The 15,718-nt window shown below is 36.9% G+C and overlaps 1 protein-coding gene across 3 annotated transcripts in view; it reads right to left on the reverse strand.

The window, feature by feature from the left end:
• Positions 1–15,718, reverse strand: part of Pak1 (p21 (RAC1) activated kinase 1) — a 147,781-nt gene that overhangs the window by 3,342 nt on the left and 128,721 nt on the right. For all 3 annotated transcript variants that reach the window (XM_077797632.1, XM_026387269.2, XM_026387267.2), the window contains exons 10-14: positions 14,047–14,159; positions 10,430–10,547; positions 7,400–7,499; positions 5,972–6,168; positions 2,366–2,503 (exon numbers count right to left, since the gene is read on the reverse strand). In XM_077797632.1, the coding sequence (XP_077653758.1) occupies positions 2,366–2,503; positions 5,972–6,168; positions 7,400–7,499; positions 10,430–10,547; positions 14,047–14,159 (666 nt within the window). The remainder of the gene's footprint in view (positions 1–2,365; positions 2,504–5,971; positions 6,169–7,399; positions 7,500–10,429; positions 10,548–14,046; positions 14,160–15,718) is intronic.

A 15,718-nucleotide genomic window follows, 5' to 3' on the forward strand; every position in this document is an offset into this window, starting at 1 on the left:
TGAGGTAAGAGAGCAATGTGGTCCAAACCCAATGGGAAAACTCAGTTTTTCTCTTCTGAATAAAGTAAATTAGATAAGCCCTATGTGAGACCTTCCAGTTCTGACACTTTTTGAATCTGCAAGAACAGTGAGTGGCCAAGGGAATGTACACTTAAGCCAAACAGATATAGACTGAAATCCTCGATCTATCACTTGTCAAGTATATAATCATGGAAAAGTTACTAAACCTCCATTCCTTCACCTGTAAAAAATGGGAACAGCAGGACCTATAACTATAATATGTATGTATAATATATATATGTAGGGCATGGCTGCCCACTTCCAGGTCTTGGGGCCGCACATGTGGCTGGGATGGCTCCTGGCGATCAGCCAGGACGCGGTGCTGTGGGTGGGTGGTGACGGAAAAGGAGGACCACCTCCAGGATAAGTCCAGGACTCTTCCTCCCTCGTGGACAGCTTGTGCCTTCCCTTACTGACTATGGGATGGGTGATGTGAACTCGCTCCACCCCTCTGACCTTTACCCTGATTGGCTCCTGTGCAGTATATAAGTTGTGTGTACTTCCTCAATAAACGAGATCCTGTTTGATTGTCTCCCTGGTGCGTCTGATTGTCCTCCAGCGAAGGGGAGCTAGGTGCAGGCCGCCAGTCGACCTTTACCTCTCTTGGCTCGTCCTAGTCAGGGCGTGCTTTCCCCACATCTCTCACCCGTCAGGAGAAGATGGGGGCTAAAAACCCCGACATATGTATACATATGTGTATATATATATACACACACACGTATAATATGTTACTATATATATATATATAAAACACTATAAATAAATATAAAACACTACTAGTGGTAAAGATCTAATAACAAATTTATTATTAGCTATATTGTTATATCAGGAAGAAAACTCTAGAGGGCACTAACCTTTCAATAACTATAATTTTTTACTTAATTAAAAATATCTTCACGAATCACAGGCTTAGCATAGTATTTGTATATCCCAATATCCAGGGTTTCCAGAACACAAGTCATACGAAAGGCAAAAGGGACTCTATATTGTACTATTTGCTATAAGGAGTCTTGTAGTCCTAAAGGATCCTAGAGACTAATGGTTTACACTTGGCAGAACCCAGATCTCATATGTAATGTAATGGCCAGTGCTCTTTAATCAGTAGCCTTAATTACAAAGAGATGCTAAAAATAATGAATTCAATAAATACTTTGAGTACCTATTCAAAGTTAGGTACAAGAAGAAATTCAGAGATTGATAAAATAGATGTTATAATACAGTGGGGTAAAAACAGACATACTCATAAATTGCTTTTGTACTGGTGATTGAACCCAGGGTCTTCAGCATGCTAGGCAAGCACTCTACTGCAGAGCTATACCCCCAGCCCTTTGTATTTTATTTGAGACAGGGTCTAAGTTACCCAGGTTGGCTTCTAACTTGTAATCCTCCTTCCTCAGCTACTCAAGTGGCAGGATTATAGGCATGAGCCCAGCTTTATAACTAACTTTAACACATGGTATTGTGCTAGGTCCTGCCCTGCTCTGCTCAGTCACTCCTGGGCCTCATGATACAAAAGTAATTGAAAGTGCATGCCTTCAGATCAATCACTATCATAAAGTATCACATGATACTTCCTATTAAACTACCAATAGGCAAGTTAGTAAAATGACACTAGAAGTAAGAAATTGTATTTGAAAAATAAATGTTAAGTACAAATGATGTGGCCTGCTAAAGGCAGTTTGCTACCATGTAAAATAATTATACTGTAATCTCAGGATTAGGCAGGTGGGAGTTCTTATAAAAAGCCTAGCTCTGAGTTTCCCTACACCCTTGTAAAGTCTCACTCCAGTAACTAGAATGTCCCTGCCTCCATCTGAGAGGATTTCCAAAGAAGAAACTGAAGATTTCAAAAGGTTGTATTCACTAACTATCCTCTAAACTGACATTCCTTTAGTTGAAAATATACTTTTGAATTTATTCCAGTAAAGTCTAACTTGTGTAAGACTTAATAAGTCAGAGAGCTGCTTCTCTCACAGACCCAAATTCTGCAAGACAAATTCAAAATTCAAACAAAACGAAGGAAGAGCTAAAGAAAGATACAGGCAAAGATCAATAGGCGATCATAAAGTAGATCTAAAGCTGAGCTAGGAGAATGTCTACAATTTTAATAGGCTGAGGAGGAGGTTAAGGGAATATCATAAGCAAAGACCCAAGAATAAGGCTAGGGTGAGCATAGGAATTAGCAGGAGAAAAACCTACTTCTATAATAAATAAAACCTTACAGACAAAAATGAAGTTCAAAAAGTTCAAAGGTTTGGTCAATAATTCCTCAAATTAGGTGATTACTTGCAGAGGGGCTAGTTACCTGCAATAGCTCTTTAGCCGAACCTCTCTTTTCCACATCCATCTCAAGACAGCGGTTCAAAAAGTCCCGGAAAATAGATGACAGCTTCTCTGGGTTCTGAAGCTCTGGAGTCCCATTAGTGGCAATGAGGTACAAGGCCTAGCAACAAAAGTGAAGAATTACTTTGAGCTCCAAATGAAGTTCTCTATTGGCTCCCCAGAAACCCCCTCTAAAAATATAGTTAACTGCTATATGATCTAGGATACAAAGCAGCAGCTGTGGTGTTCTGGAAAGAATATGACTTAAGGATCACTCAAACCCATGTGACCATGTGTATGCTACTGAATATCCACCCTCATCTATCAAAAATAGTACCATTTTTTCAAAATTAAATAAATACACTTGGAAAGAACTTTGTAAATTTACAAAGTATGTTTACATATCTAAAGGCTTTTTACTACTCTTGATTACAAATGTAATGGGTTTATAATTCAGTCAGCCTGATGATCTAAGGTGCCCCAGCAACTGGCAGAAATTATTCTTGATTCCTTCACCTCAGTTATCCAAGAGCAAATCTCTTCTTAGAGAAAAGAACGATAAAAAGGAATGTCTGGTCAAACATTAAACTGTTTCACTGCTGCCTCCCCAACCACCTAACATGAAGCATCTCTTGGGAAAGGGAGAAAAAAACAGTAGTAGGAAACCTTAAAAGCACTCAACACATTAACTTACAAAGTACTTAAATAGCACTGCTTCATTTAACAATCACAATAACTCTGGGTAAGATGACAAGACAGATAATCCCCATTTCACATATAAGGTCCAGAAATAAAGCTATGTGTGTAGGATCACAATGTTCATGAATGCATGTCCTCTGATTTGACCCTGGTCTTATTTTAAAACGTTACATCCCACTGATCGACATTTTCAAATCTGTAAGACCATTTTCTAAAATAGAAAAGGATTTATTATATGTGGAGTCAGAGATCAAAGCTGGGACCAAAAGGCAGAATCTGTAGATATTAGTTTTGGTTTGATAACACTAAAACACTTTCCAAGAATCAGAGCTATCCAAGGGTGACATGAGTATGTAGTTAATGGTAGATATGGACCTACCAGCAGCAATGTATAGGGAATTCCTGCACTGGACAGGAGTATGGGTTAAATGTGAAAATAAAAGCAACCAGAATAACTTTCACATTTGACCACCAAAATTACCAACCTACTTTGCATCTTTGTTGCTGCTTCCTCTTCTATTAGGATGGATAGATTGTCCATGATCTAATCTAATGTCTTTTGATGCAATCCCTCTCATCTAATTAAGGACATCACTTTTGCATTGTCACTTCTCACTCATTTTCTCCTCTCCAAGAGATGATTGCCATTAAAACACAAACATCATCTTTGAACCCATCCCTACCTGACTCCACTTCAAGATATTGTTTCATTTCTCTATTACCCTTCATGGCAATACTCCTTTAAGAGAAAAAATAAGCTTTATAAATGTCATCTTAATTTCCTCTGCTACTCTCAGGGATGTACTCTAATTAGGCTTTTATCCCCATCACTGTATTGATAATGAATTGTCAAGGTCATCAATAACCTCTATTGCAAATCCAATGTTCATTTCTCAATCTCACCATACTCAACCTATCATTCACCGTTTAACAGAGTAAACACTCACTTGCCTCCCATATACATTTCTCTCAGTTTTCTCGTACTAGGAAGGCCACCCCTTGGTCTTCTTTGCTGCTTTCTGAAACACTAGAATAACTCAGAACTCAGTACTCAAACCTCTGTCTTCTTTAACTACACCACCCCGTAAGTGAATGATCTCAACTACTTTTGACCTTAAATAGCAATTTAAATAAATTTATATTTATATTTAGTCCTGACTTCTCACTCTTGAACTCCACTCTTACACCCAACTATACTCAACCTTTCCACTTGAATGAACACTTTTTAATGTTTTTTATTTTGTTCTAATTAGTTATACATGACAGTAGAATGAATTTTGACACATCATACATAATTGGAGTATAACTTCTCATTTGTCTGGTTGTACATGATGTAGAGTTACACAGGTCATGTAATCATATATGCATATAGAGTAATAACGTCTAATATCATTCCTACCCCCATCCCCTTTCCCCTCCCCTCACTTCCCTCTGTCTAGTCCAAAATACCTCTATTCTTTGACCTCGCCATTGTGAATTAGCATATGCATATCAAAGAAAACATTCGGCCTTTGATTCTTTGGGATTGGCTTATTTCACTTAGCATAATATTCTCCAGTTCCATCCATTTATCAGCAAAGCCATGATTTCATTGAATGAATATTTTTTAAATTTTTTTTTAGTTGTAGATGGACATATACCTTTATTTATTTTTATGTGGTGCTGAGGATCAAACCCAATGCCTCACACGTGCAAGGCGCACGCTCTACCACTGAGCCACAACCCCAGCCACTGAATGAACATTTTTAATCAAGATATTCGATGCCATCTCTCTCTCTCTCTCTCTCTCTCTCTAATGGAAACATTTTGTCACTGAGCTATATCCCTAACCCTTTTTATTTTTTTAAACAGAGCCTCACTAAGTTGCTAAGGGTGAACTCGAACCTGTGATCCTCCTGCCTCAGCCTCTCAAATCGCTGAGATTACAGGTGTGCGCTACCCCCCAAAAAAAGCCACTCTTTACTACTGTGTTCTTCCCCATCTCAACATATGGCAACTGAATTTTTCAGCAATACAGGCCTAACACCTCAGAGCCATTATGAATTCCACTTTCTCTAATACAGAATCCATCTTGTCAGTTATTCCTTCAAGACATTTCCTGAGTATGTCTAAGCCACTACTCTTGTCTGATCTACTACAATAGTCTTTCACAGTCTATTTTCTATAAAAGTGCTAAAACTTTACAATGATTTCTGAACTCTGTAGAATAAAAGTCAAGTTCTCATAACGGTCTACAAGGTGGTACCTGCTGGTTCCTCTACTAGTTCCCTGACTTTGGCTACCACTTTACATCCTTCTCACTCACTGGTTATCCTCAGAATACCACAAGCACACTTTCAAATCAAGTCCTAGCCAAAGATTAATCTCATGACTTACCCCTTTACTTCCTTTAGGTTTCTGCTAAAATAACCTACAAGAGAGAATTTCTCTCTCTACTCTAAATACAACAGCATACTCTGCCTCCTTCCTCATTGCTTTCTTACCTCTCACTCTGCTTTTTTTCACATACTTATCATCAATTACTATGCATTAATTTGTCTTTCTATCATTACAACAATTTCTTGCATGTGACACAAACTCAATCATTGAATAAATTAATGAATTGCTTTTAGTATTCTTTTCTTCAGCATATAAATGTATATAGTTATTTTTATTTTTTTATTTGCAGTACTGGGGATCAACTCAGGGCCCTGCATATGTTAGGCAAGTGCTTTATCACTGAGGTACATACCCAGCCCCAGCATTTATATTTTAAGTTCAACAGGGCCTACTTTTGTTCAAGAAAGATATATTCAAGTTTAAAGTAATAGAGAGAGAAGAGCCTGAGTCCCATTTCCAGGCACTAGAGACAATAGCACAAATATCTTGAAATTGGATTGGTAACACTTACTCTCAGAGGGTTTTCATTGAGGTATGGAGGCTCCCCTTCAATCATTTCAATGGCCATAATGCCCAGGGACCAGATGTCAACCTTGGGCCCATAGGCTTTCCGTGTCACAACCTCTGGTGCCATCCAATATGGAGTTCCCACCATAGTGCTTCGTTTGCTTTGCTCTGGGGTTATCTGTGCACAGAATCCAAAATCAGCTAGAAAAGGAAAATTAAAGAAAGTCAGGCATTTAGGTACTCCTTCAATAAGGGCTGACAGTGTGCCTACCCATAGGTGTCAGGGTCATTCTGCCACCCAGCTCTGCAACCCCTTATCTCACCAAATCAGAATTACTTTACTGCCACCTTCATGCTCAATTCCTAGACTATTTCCTGATCACCCCTGAAGAGAAGCAGGAAGAATATCAGGAACATCATCTCAGTTTCCTACATTTTCCTCAACCCAGAAGGACAAGACATTAAAATCAAAGTAGCCCATTTTGGCCCTAATTGCTTAGCCCAATTCTGTTTTATTCTTGAAAACCATTCCCATACTCCAGAATCTTGCCTTACTCTCTGAACGTTAAGTCCCTGAAAGGAGCCCCAATCACCTACAACTAGTTATGGCTTGGTTTTTAAAACATCAGTTCCTTATTAGGCCAGAGGCTGCTGACAGTCCTTCCATAAACTTCTCATCTACCTGTGACACAACCTCTTTGTCTAGACAACTCTCTTTACATATTTGAACAAACTGTTCTGCCTGGTGTTCTTTTCACATTATATTGAAATTATAAAATCATTTAGATCAGGAGGCCTTTGATAGTAAAAACTATGTATTCTTGCTGGGCGCAGTGGTGTGCCTGTAATGCCAGCAGCCTGGGAGGCTGAGGCAGGAGGATTGAAAGTTCAAAGCCAGACTCAGCAATGGTGAGGCACTAAGCAACTCAGTGGGACCCTATTTCAAAATAAAATACAAAATAAGGCTGGGGATGTGGCTCAGTGGTCCAGTGCCCCCAAGTTCAATCTCCGGTACAAAAAAAAAAAAAAAGATTGTATTCTTATTCATCTTGTACCCACAGAGGGGCTGGCAGATAATAGACATTCAGAAAAAGTTTGCTGAATAAATAAATGAATGATGAAATTATACAAAACTTTTTTCTAATTATTCATTACAAGTCTCTTGTAGTAATCTGAGAATTCTTGAAGGCTGGAAAATGCTTCCTTGGTGCTGACACAGGACCCAGCACAGAGTAGATACTCAGCAATTTGTTTTTCCTTTCTAAAGATATAAAAGGATGGAAAAATAATGAAAAGATGTTCTATGATAATACTGAATAATAAAAAGCCATAGTTCCCATGAAATAATAGACTCTCTTTATTATATGATGCCATCCTACAGGAGACAGGGCCACAGAGGGAGAGAAGTATTATTCCTCAGAGTCCTACTTACTTAGCTTGACAGAGCCGTCCATTCCCAACAGAATATTGTCACTCTTGATGTCTCTGTGAATGACTTGATTTGAATGTAAAAACTCCAGAGCCTGCAGACACTATTTAAGTAGTGTACAGAAAGAGAAAAAGAAGAATATATAATACAGAAAACTTGAGAGAAAAATCAACTAATCCATCCTCCTCATTTTAAGATATAGGAAACAAGCGCCCATGAATAAAAGGACTTGCCCCAAATCAGAGGCACAGCCAAATCTAGAACCAACTCTTCTATCTCCCAGCTAAGCATACTTTTTACATTCCATGCTGTCTTTCACCTTATGATATTTCCTTAAGCAAGGCTTCAAGGCTGGGTGCAGTGGTGCCCATAAAAATCCCAGTGACTTGGAAAACTGAGGCAGGAAGATCGCAAATCTAAGGACAACCTCAGAAACTTAGCTCAGTGGTAAAGTCCCCTGGATTCTATCCCTAGTACCAAAAAATTAAGGAGCAAAAGGATGATCTTGTGAAATTGGAACCTTCATACATTGTTGGTGGAAATATAAAATGGTACAGCCAATTTAGAAAACATTTTGGCAGTTCCTCAAAATGTTAAGTATATACAGTTGCCATATGACCAACAATTCTACTTATAAATACCCAAGAGAATGAGAACATATGTCTAAACAAAAACTGGTATATGAATATTCATAGCAGCATTTTCCCCAACAGCAAAAAAGAAGAAGAGAGAAAATAATGTAAATATCTATGCATGGATATATAAAATGGAATATTATTTGGCATTTGGTTCCTAGGGCTGGGGATGAAGTACTGATACATGATACTACATGGCTGAATCTTCTCAACATGCTGAGTGAAAGAAACTTGTCACAAAAGAGCACATATTATAGAATTCCATTTATATGAAATTTCCAGAACAGGGAAACAACAGAGACAGAAAACAGATTGGTGGTTGCAAAGGGTTAGTTGTGGTGCAGTTAGGATATGGGAAGACACTGTTACTGGGTATGAAGTTTCTTTTATTTTTTTTTTAGTTGTAGATGGACACAATACCTTTATTTTATTAATTTATTTGTATGTAGTACTGAAGATCTAACCCAGTGCCTCACATGTGCTAGGTAAGCACTCTACCACTGAGTTACAACCCCAGCCCCTGAAGTTTTTTTTTTTTTTTTGGAGAGAGATAAATGATCTAAAATTCATTATGGTGATAGTTGTATAACTATGAATATACTAAAAACTAGTGAATTATATACTTTAAATGGTTGAGTAATATGAGATATGAATTAAAACTCAATAAGCAGTTTAAAAAAGGGGATAATAATGTGTATTAGATTTTAAGGAAAGTAATACCACCTACTTATGTTAAACATTTAAACTTTTTTCAAAATGTTTTCTAATTCATATACAATGTTAGTTTTGCAATTTCCACTTTACAGATAAAATAATTTGAAGCAAAATAACTTCTCTAAGTACACACGTGCATGCATTTTCAACCAGTGAAAGTTGGTTTCTGGGATATTATAATGTCTTGTGACCCTCCAGAGGGTCATAGTATGTACACAATTATACAGTACATCTATGGTATTAAATTTTCATGAGAGGAGGGTATAACTGAGGGGGAAAAACATCTGAAAAGGCTCCTGAAGGAGGAGATAGGAATGTTGGGAAACACTGCATTAGGTGGTAGAGCAAAGAAAGAACTCTCAAGAATTCCAGCCTTGGGGCTGGGGTTGAGGCTCAGCAGCAGCATGCTCATCTAGCACATGTGAGGCCCTGGGTTCGATCCTCAGCATCACATAAAAATAAATAAATAAAATAAAGGTGTTGTGTCCAACTATAACTAAAAAATTTAAAAAAAGAATTCCAGCCTGATATGAATTCCACTAATTTACTTATGTGCATTCCATATCCCAAAGTTATTAATGCAAAAGTGATCATATTTTCTAGGGTAGTACTGATTTCACATATTTTTCTTAACATTAACTAAATATACAATATGCAAATTCATCTGTGTGCCTCCATGTCTTACAATATCAGATCTATCATACCCATTATACTCAAGACTCGTAAAATTTTGGAACTCAGTTAATCCTTTACTCTTTCCCCAATTTCCTAACTTTTCTATTATTGCACATTGGAAAGTTCCAGTCTCTCAACAGCAAGACACCCAATATTCTCAACATCTCTGAATATCTCCTTCATCTTCTTTCTCTAATGGAAATGTAAAGATTTGGCTATCCTCTGAGAACACTGTTTCTCTTGGAAGCCTTGTGGAGTGCTTTTTGTTTTTCCTCCTACACCAGCATATTACAAACCCTAGACATGTAATAGCAATAAGGAGAAAGGAGAATATTTAAGCTTTGTTTTTTATTTGTTTTGTTCCAAAGTATTTTATTATAGATTTTTGATGGCTTGCTTCTACAAATCATTCAGATGCTTACTCACATCTATGGTGAAACCTTCTCTGACTGCTCTGTCTAAAATAGTACTTTCCCTGCTGGGGAACGATATTGGCCAAATTATATTTTTATATTGTGTGTATGTACAAATATGTAAAAAACATCCCATCATTATGTCTAATTATAATAAACCAACAAGATATGGAAAAAATAAAATAGTACTTTCCCTACCACTACCTTCTTATCCTTCTTTATATTCTTCATGGCACACATATAAAGCAGAAAAGCAGAATAAAATTATGATTAAAATATCTGTCCATAAAGAAGAAATAAAGAAACTATTATGATGTGTTTATAGTAGTTATCTTTAAAGACTGAAATTCTGAGTGGTTGAATATATACTTCCTGGTATTTTCTCATTTTTCTACAATAGGCTGAATAAAGTTATCTGTAAAGAAAAAAATCATGATGATAGATACTATACAGATATTATATGAATATGATAAATCATGTCAACATTAATTTCTTCTGCTTCCACATAGTCAGGGCTGAAATCTCACTGGGTGTGGAACTTTCATGGACAGAAACATAGAAGTTATTTCCTGCTCAAGGCTGGATCTTGGCCTTACCTCACGGCACACAGCTGCAATCTGACCTTCATCCATACAGGTTTCTGTTACTACATCTGTTAAGGAGCCTCCAGCCAAGTATTCCATGACAACCCACAGTTCATCTCCCACAAGGTAACTGTAGGAATACAGAAAAAACATGAGAAGGAATAGTCAGAGTACAAAGAGCCACTGCATTGGGTTTCAAAGGCTAAGCACATAGACAATGATGCTACCTCACTCAGTTTTGGAAAAGTTTAGGGTTCTTTACTTTGTGGAAAAGAGGAATCTGGGAGTCAGAATCATTAACTTTAAATCTCTTAAGAATGCTCATGGAGGGGGAAAAAAAAAGTATACATGTTCTATGAAGCCCCAAAAGGCAGAACTAAGGAAACCAGGTTGAAGAGACAATAAAATTACATTTGAGCACAACACAAATACCTACTAAAATTAAAAGGACTGGCATGATTTCTACATCTCTAGAAGCATCCAAGTAGGGAGTATGCAAATATTCAAAAAAGATGAAACCTGGAGTCCATGTTACCAACATTAGGGAGAACCACTAAACCTTCCTAAGAATTCTACCAGATCTGAGGTCCATGAGATTAAGTACTAGGTCTTGTCTAAGACTTATCCCCAGAGTCCAACACAGCAGATACCCATATTTACTGAAAAAATCCATGAGTACAATAAGATAATTGTAAATATTAAATGAAATAATGGTAATAATTATTTTAAAAGCTATAGTGTTGTACACATAGTCATTATTATGCTGCCAATGACTTCTACTTTGAGTGTCCCCCCCCAAAAAAAAAAGTTATCTGTAAAGAAAAAATTCCAGTCTGATTAACCAAGCTACAGTTTATTAACATCTCCCTGGAGAAATTATGGGCTGACATGAGTTAGAACTGATAGTTCTCGGGGATTGGGTCACTCAGCACTTCTATGTGATAGTCACTTAACCTATCTAATCAATATTTTCTCACCTGTAGAATAGGTCAAATAAAAACAAGGCTAGCTCAGAGCCCTACAAACTCTTCTGTTAGTCTTGGACAAAGAAACTAGGCTGGAAAAACATTTCTTGGGTTGGCTTGAGCTGTGAAGTATGTCATCTTTTTTTCTTCCTGATAACAGGATTACTGCCAGGCAGAAGGAGAAACTGTTTTTCAAGTTTGATAAACTGGTCTCAAGCAAAAGGTATGATTGAATCCTAAAATCCTAATCTCTTGATCTTTTAACTATTAAGTCTTAAAATCTTTTCCTGTCTTCCTTTTTTTTTTTTTTTTTGCAATGCTGGGGATTAAACCTAGGGCCTCACCCTTGCTAGGCAAAGACTCTGCCACTGAGTTACATCCCCAGCCCAAGTCTTGTAAATTATTAAGGCCCATAAAGAATTAACACCTTTATAAAAGGCCTCAGAGGGTTGCCTCACATTTTCCACCATGTAAGGACACAACAAGATGGCACCATCTATGAACCAGCCTTAGGCCTTCACCAGACAGTGAATCTGCTGACACATTGATCTTGGACTTTCCAGTTTACAGAGCTTTAAGGAATAAATCTGTATAGTTTATACGTTACCTAGTCTCTGGAATTCTGTAATGGTATCCCAAATGAATTAAGACATGAACCAAAAAATCAAGACTGTGTAAAAAGCCCTCCACTGCCTGAGCCTATTCATTCCCTGATGAAGAACATACATTTATGGCTTCTCACCCATACTGAAAAGACAACTGTCAGCTTAGACTAATTGGGAGAAGAATATGAAGGTCTAAGTGACTATATTTGGGCACTGACAAACACAGCCAATTTTCCTGGCTCTGACATATCACTGTTAAAGCTAAGATAATGCAAACCACATTCAGATTATCTCAAACACTTTGTGGCTACATGCTATGTCAACGTGCCTTCAAAAATCCCATTTCAAAGGTAACACATACATTTTGGGAAAAATATCACATATTTTGTCCCACTTATTTTATGGAACATCTCACAAAAACCACAGACCCTCACTTGTAACACCTTCACTGAATGCTTGGGTTAAGGGTGTGCTCTTCTGTGCTTGCACAGAGATTTTTTTTTTCCCTTTACAAAATCAGGTGCTGTTTGAAGATAAAGACTGTGTGCTATTTACTTCTGATTCCACATATAAGCCTCTGGAATACCAGTAAAGGTATGAAATGTAAATCTATAAATCTTCTAATCCATTCCCAGAATACAAATTCCTTCAATAACATGGTCTTAAATTTTATTGTTTATATTTCAGTAGTAATGGGAAGCACACTGTTTCATAAGACTGATAATATCCTTTTTTACAGCTATCATGGTTATTTATTAACATGGTTTGTCCCCCTAAACTCATGCTAGGGCTTGATCCCTAAAATCATATGTTAATGGCATTAAAAGGGCATTAAACAACTATGATGTTTTGATGTCTTTGGAATGTTATTGGATTTAGATAAACTCATTAGGATATAGTCCCCATCATTGAATCTTGATGGCTTTATAAGGGACAAAGTCCATGGCCATTCCACTCTAAATGTGCCCAATCTCATCTGATCTCAGAACCTAAGCAGGGTTGGGCCTGGTTAGTACTTAGACAGGAGAGACAGAGAATAGACATACAGACATAGACACATATCTCCCTATCTCTTGCCATGTGATGCCCCGTGCTTCCTCAGGACTGTCAGCTTAGATGTCTATGATGTCTCTAAAACCTGGGTAAGAAGTTTAATTTTTACTCGCAGTTATAGAAAAAAGGAAAATGATGTGATAGAAAAAGCATGGATATTGGTCCTATGAATATTCAAATTTAAAACCCTAGTTTACTATTTACTGGTTTACTAGTCTTAGACCAGCGATTAACTTGTCAATCTTAGTTTCCTGATCTGTACAATATGACTAAGTCCTACTTCACAATGAGGTGTCATTCGTGAAAGTTCTTGGTAAAAGTAATGTTAGCTACTATAATGAGAAACAGAATTTTGTCAGTCTGGGATGATAGGCTGAAATAATAAAAATGTCATTTAATGGAGATAGCTTTAAAAGTTCTATACCAGAAAATAAAAATTCTAAATTGGAGAGTTTAACACACACTTACATTTAAGAAAAAATCAGAAATTTTTAGTTGACCACAAACTTAGCAGGAGTCAACAATGAAAGAGGCATCCTAATAAAATAAGAATGAAATCTAATTGTATTAAGTTTAGAAAGAGTCCCACTCTCTCTATAGTGGTCAAATCTCAAATGAAACATCTAATACTGAGCATCACATTTTAAAAGAATAAAGAAAAACTAGGAGTTAGTCAGAAGGGTGAGGAGGATAAGGAAGGAAAGGTCTGGGATATAGAATGAAGGACAGATGTTTGACAGAGGCAGATGAGCTATAGGGTTTCCCTGATGCAGAACAAGAAGTAGTAGGATCAACTGTTAGAAGATACAGGATGGCAGGGTTCAGCTTCACCCAGAAGGATGTTCCAGCAATCAGAGATATCAAGCATTATGTGAGATGGGATTCGGAGAGCTCAGCACCACAATAAATACTTAAATGGAAGCAGTTCAGAATGCTGTGTTGTCCCCTCCTCTAACCCATTGGTTCCAAAGTTCCCATTCTTTTGACAGGACCCACCACTCCATACCTGTCCAAGTAGTTCACAATATTTGGATTCTTGTTTTCCCTCATAACCAGGATCTCATTGATAATCAGTTCTTTCTTCGGTTGCTGCTGAAGATTCATCTGTTTTATGGCAACCTGAAATCCAATATATTTGACGTGCAATTAGTCATTCAGCATTTACTGAGCACTTACTCAGTATCAAAACTTAAATACTAAGGAAACAAAGATGAATAAGATTCAGATACAGTCTGGGCTCTTAACTAATTCATAATTTATCAGTTAGACAAATGGTTTTCACACTGAAGACTCCAAGCAAGAAGCATCAACATCTTCAGGAAACTCATTGGAAATAAATATTTTCAAACTCCACCCCAAACCTACTGAATCAGAAACTAAGCCATAGATGCCATTCTGTTATACATCAAAGTTTAATGATAAATGTAAAAAAAATACTTTAAAATCACAAAATAAAAAAAGATGCTATAAAAGAAGTTCAAGCAAAGAGCTACAGGAACACCAAATCTGGTGATGTACAGAAATTTCACATAGTGGGGAGGTTATTTTTTTAAATGTAATATGTAAAGATAAATGAGAGTTGACCAAATTAAGAAAAAAGGTAAAGATGCTGTGCACTGTGGTGCATGTTGACAGTCTCAGCAACTTGGGAGGCTAAGGCAGAAGGATTACAAGTACAAGGCTAGGTTCTGTAACTTAGGGAGATCCTGTTTCAGAATAAAATCTTTTAAAAACTAAGGATATAGTTCAGTGATTGAGTGTCCCTGGGTTCAATTCCTAGTACTGAAGTGTAGGGCAGAAAGAAAAGAGGAATGAGATCCCTAATGTCTATGTATGAAAAAGATCTTGACAGTGTATTTGTATAAGTAAAACAAATTTCCACATAACACAAATATAAGGTATACTTCAGTTTCCCAGACACTTTGCATCCATTTTTCTGTGTCTGATACTATATAAGGTATTCTGAAATTTGTTATTTTATTTAATCCTCAGAGACATCTATATGTTAAGTATCACTAGCTCTTTAAAAGATGAGGAAATTGTGATCATACAGGATATGTGACTTGCATGCACTATTCAATAGCAAAGTAGAGATTATAACTCCATATTTTATCTTTTAAAAACAAATTTTTTTTTACTTGTTGATGGACCTTTATTTTATTTATTTATATGTGGTGCTGAGAATCGAACCCAGTGCCTCACACTTGCTAGGCAAGCGCTCTACCACTGAGCTATAATCCCAGCCCTCCATATTTTATCTTAATTTACTCTGTACATATAACCAGATTAATTTTACCTATTACACATTGGATAACTTCCCTGTTCAAAAACATAAATGGCTCCTTATTGCCTAGAACTATTCCTTAGCCCAACACTGAGAATTTTCATGCTCTGACCCCTATCTTACTCCCACTGTATTCCTGCATACTCTCCATGTTCCCCCTGCCTTTGTTCAGGATTTCCTCTCCATCTGGAATATCCGGCATCAATTCCATACATTTGAAAAACACTTAGGCTCTTTATCAGGCTGAAGAAAACCTCATTTTCAAACCAAATTATAACTTTTCCCTTTTTTAAAGTCCCATATGATCATAATTATACCTGTCTTTTGGAACTTATGACATGCTACCTTGTATGAAGATTAGTTAAAATTGTGTATGTGTGTTTATGCATGTGTG

Source organism: Urocitellus parryii, chromosome 4 (genome assembly GCF_045843805.1).
Source record: "Urocitellus parryii isolate mUroPar1 chromosome 4, mUroPar1.hap1, whole genome shotgun sequence".
In the NCBI taxonomy this organism is placed as follows: domain Eukaryota; kingdom Metazoa; phylum Chordata; class Mammalia; order Rodentia; family Sciuridae; genus Urocitellus; species Urocitellus parryii.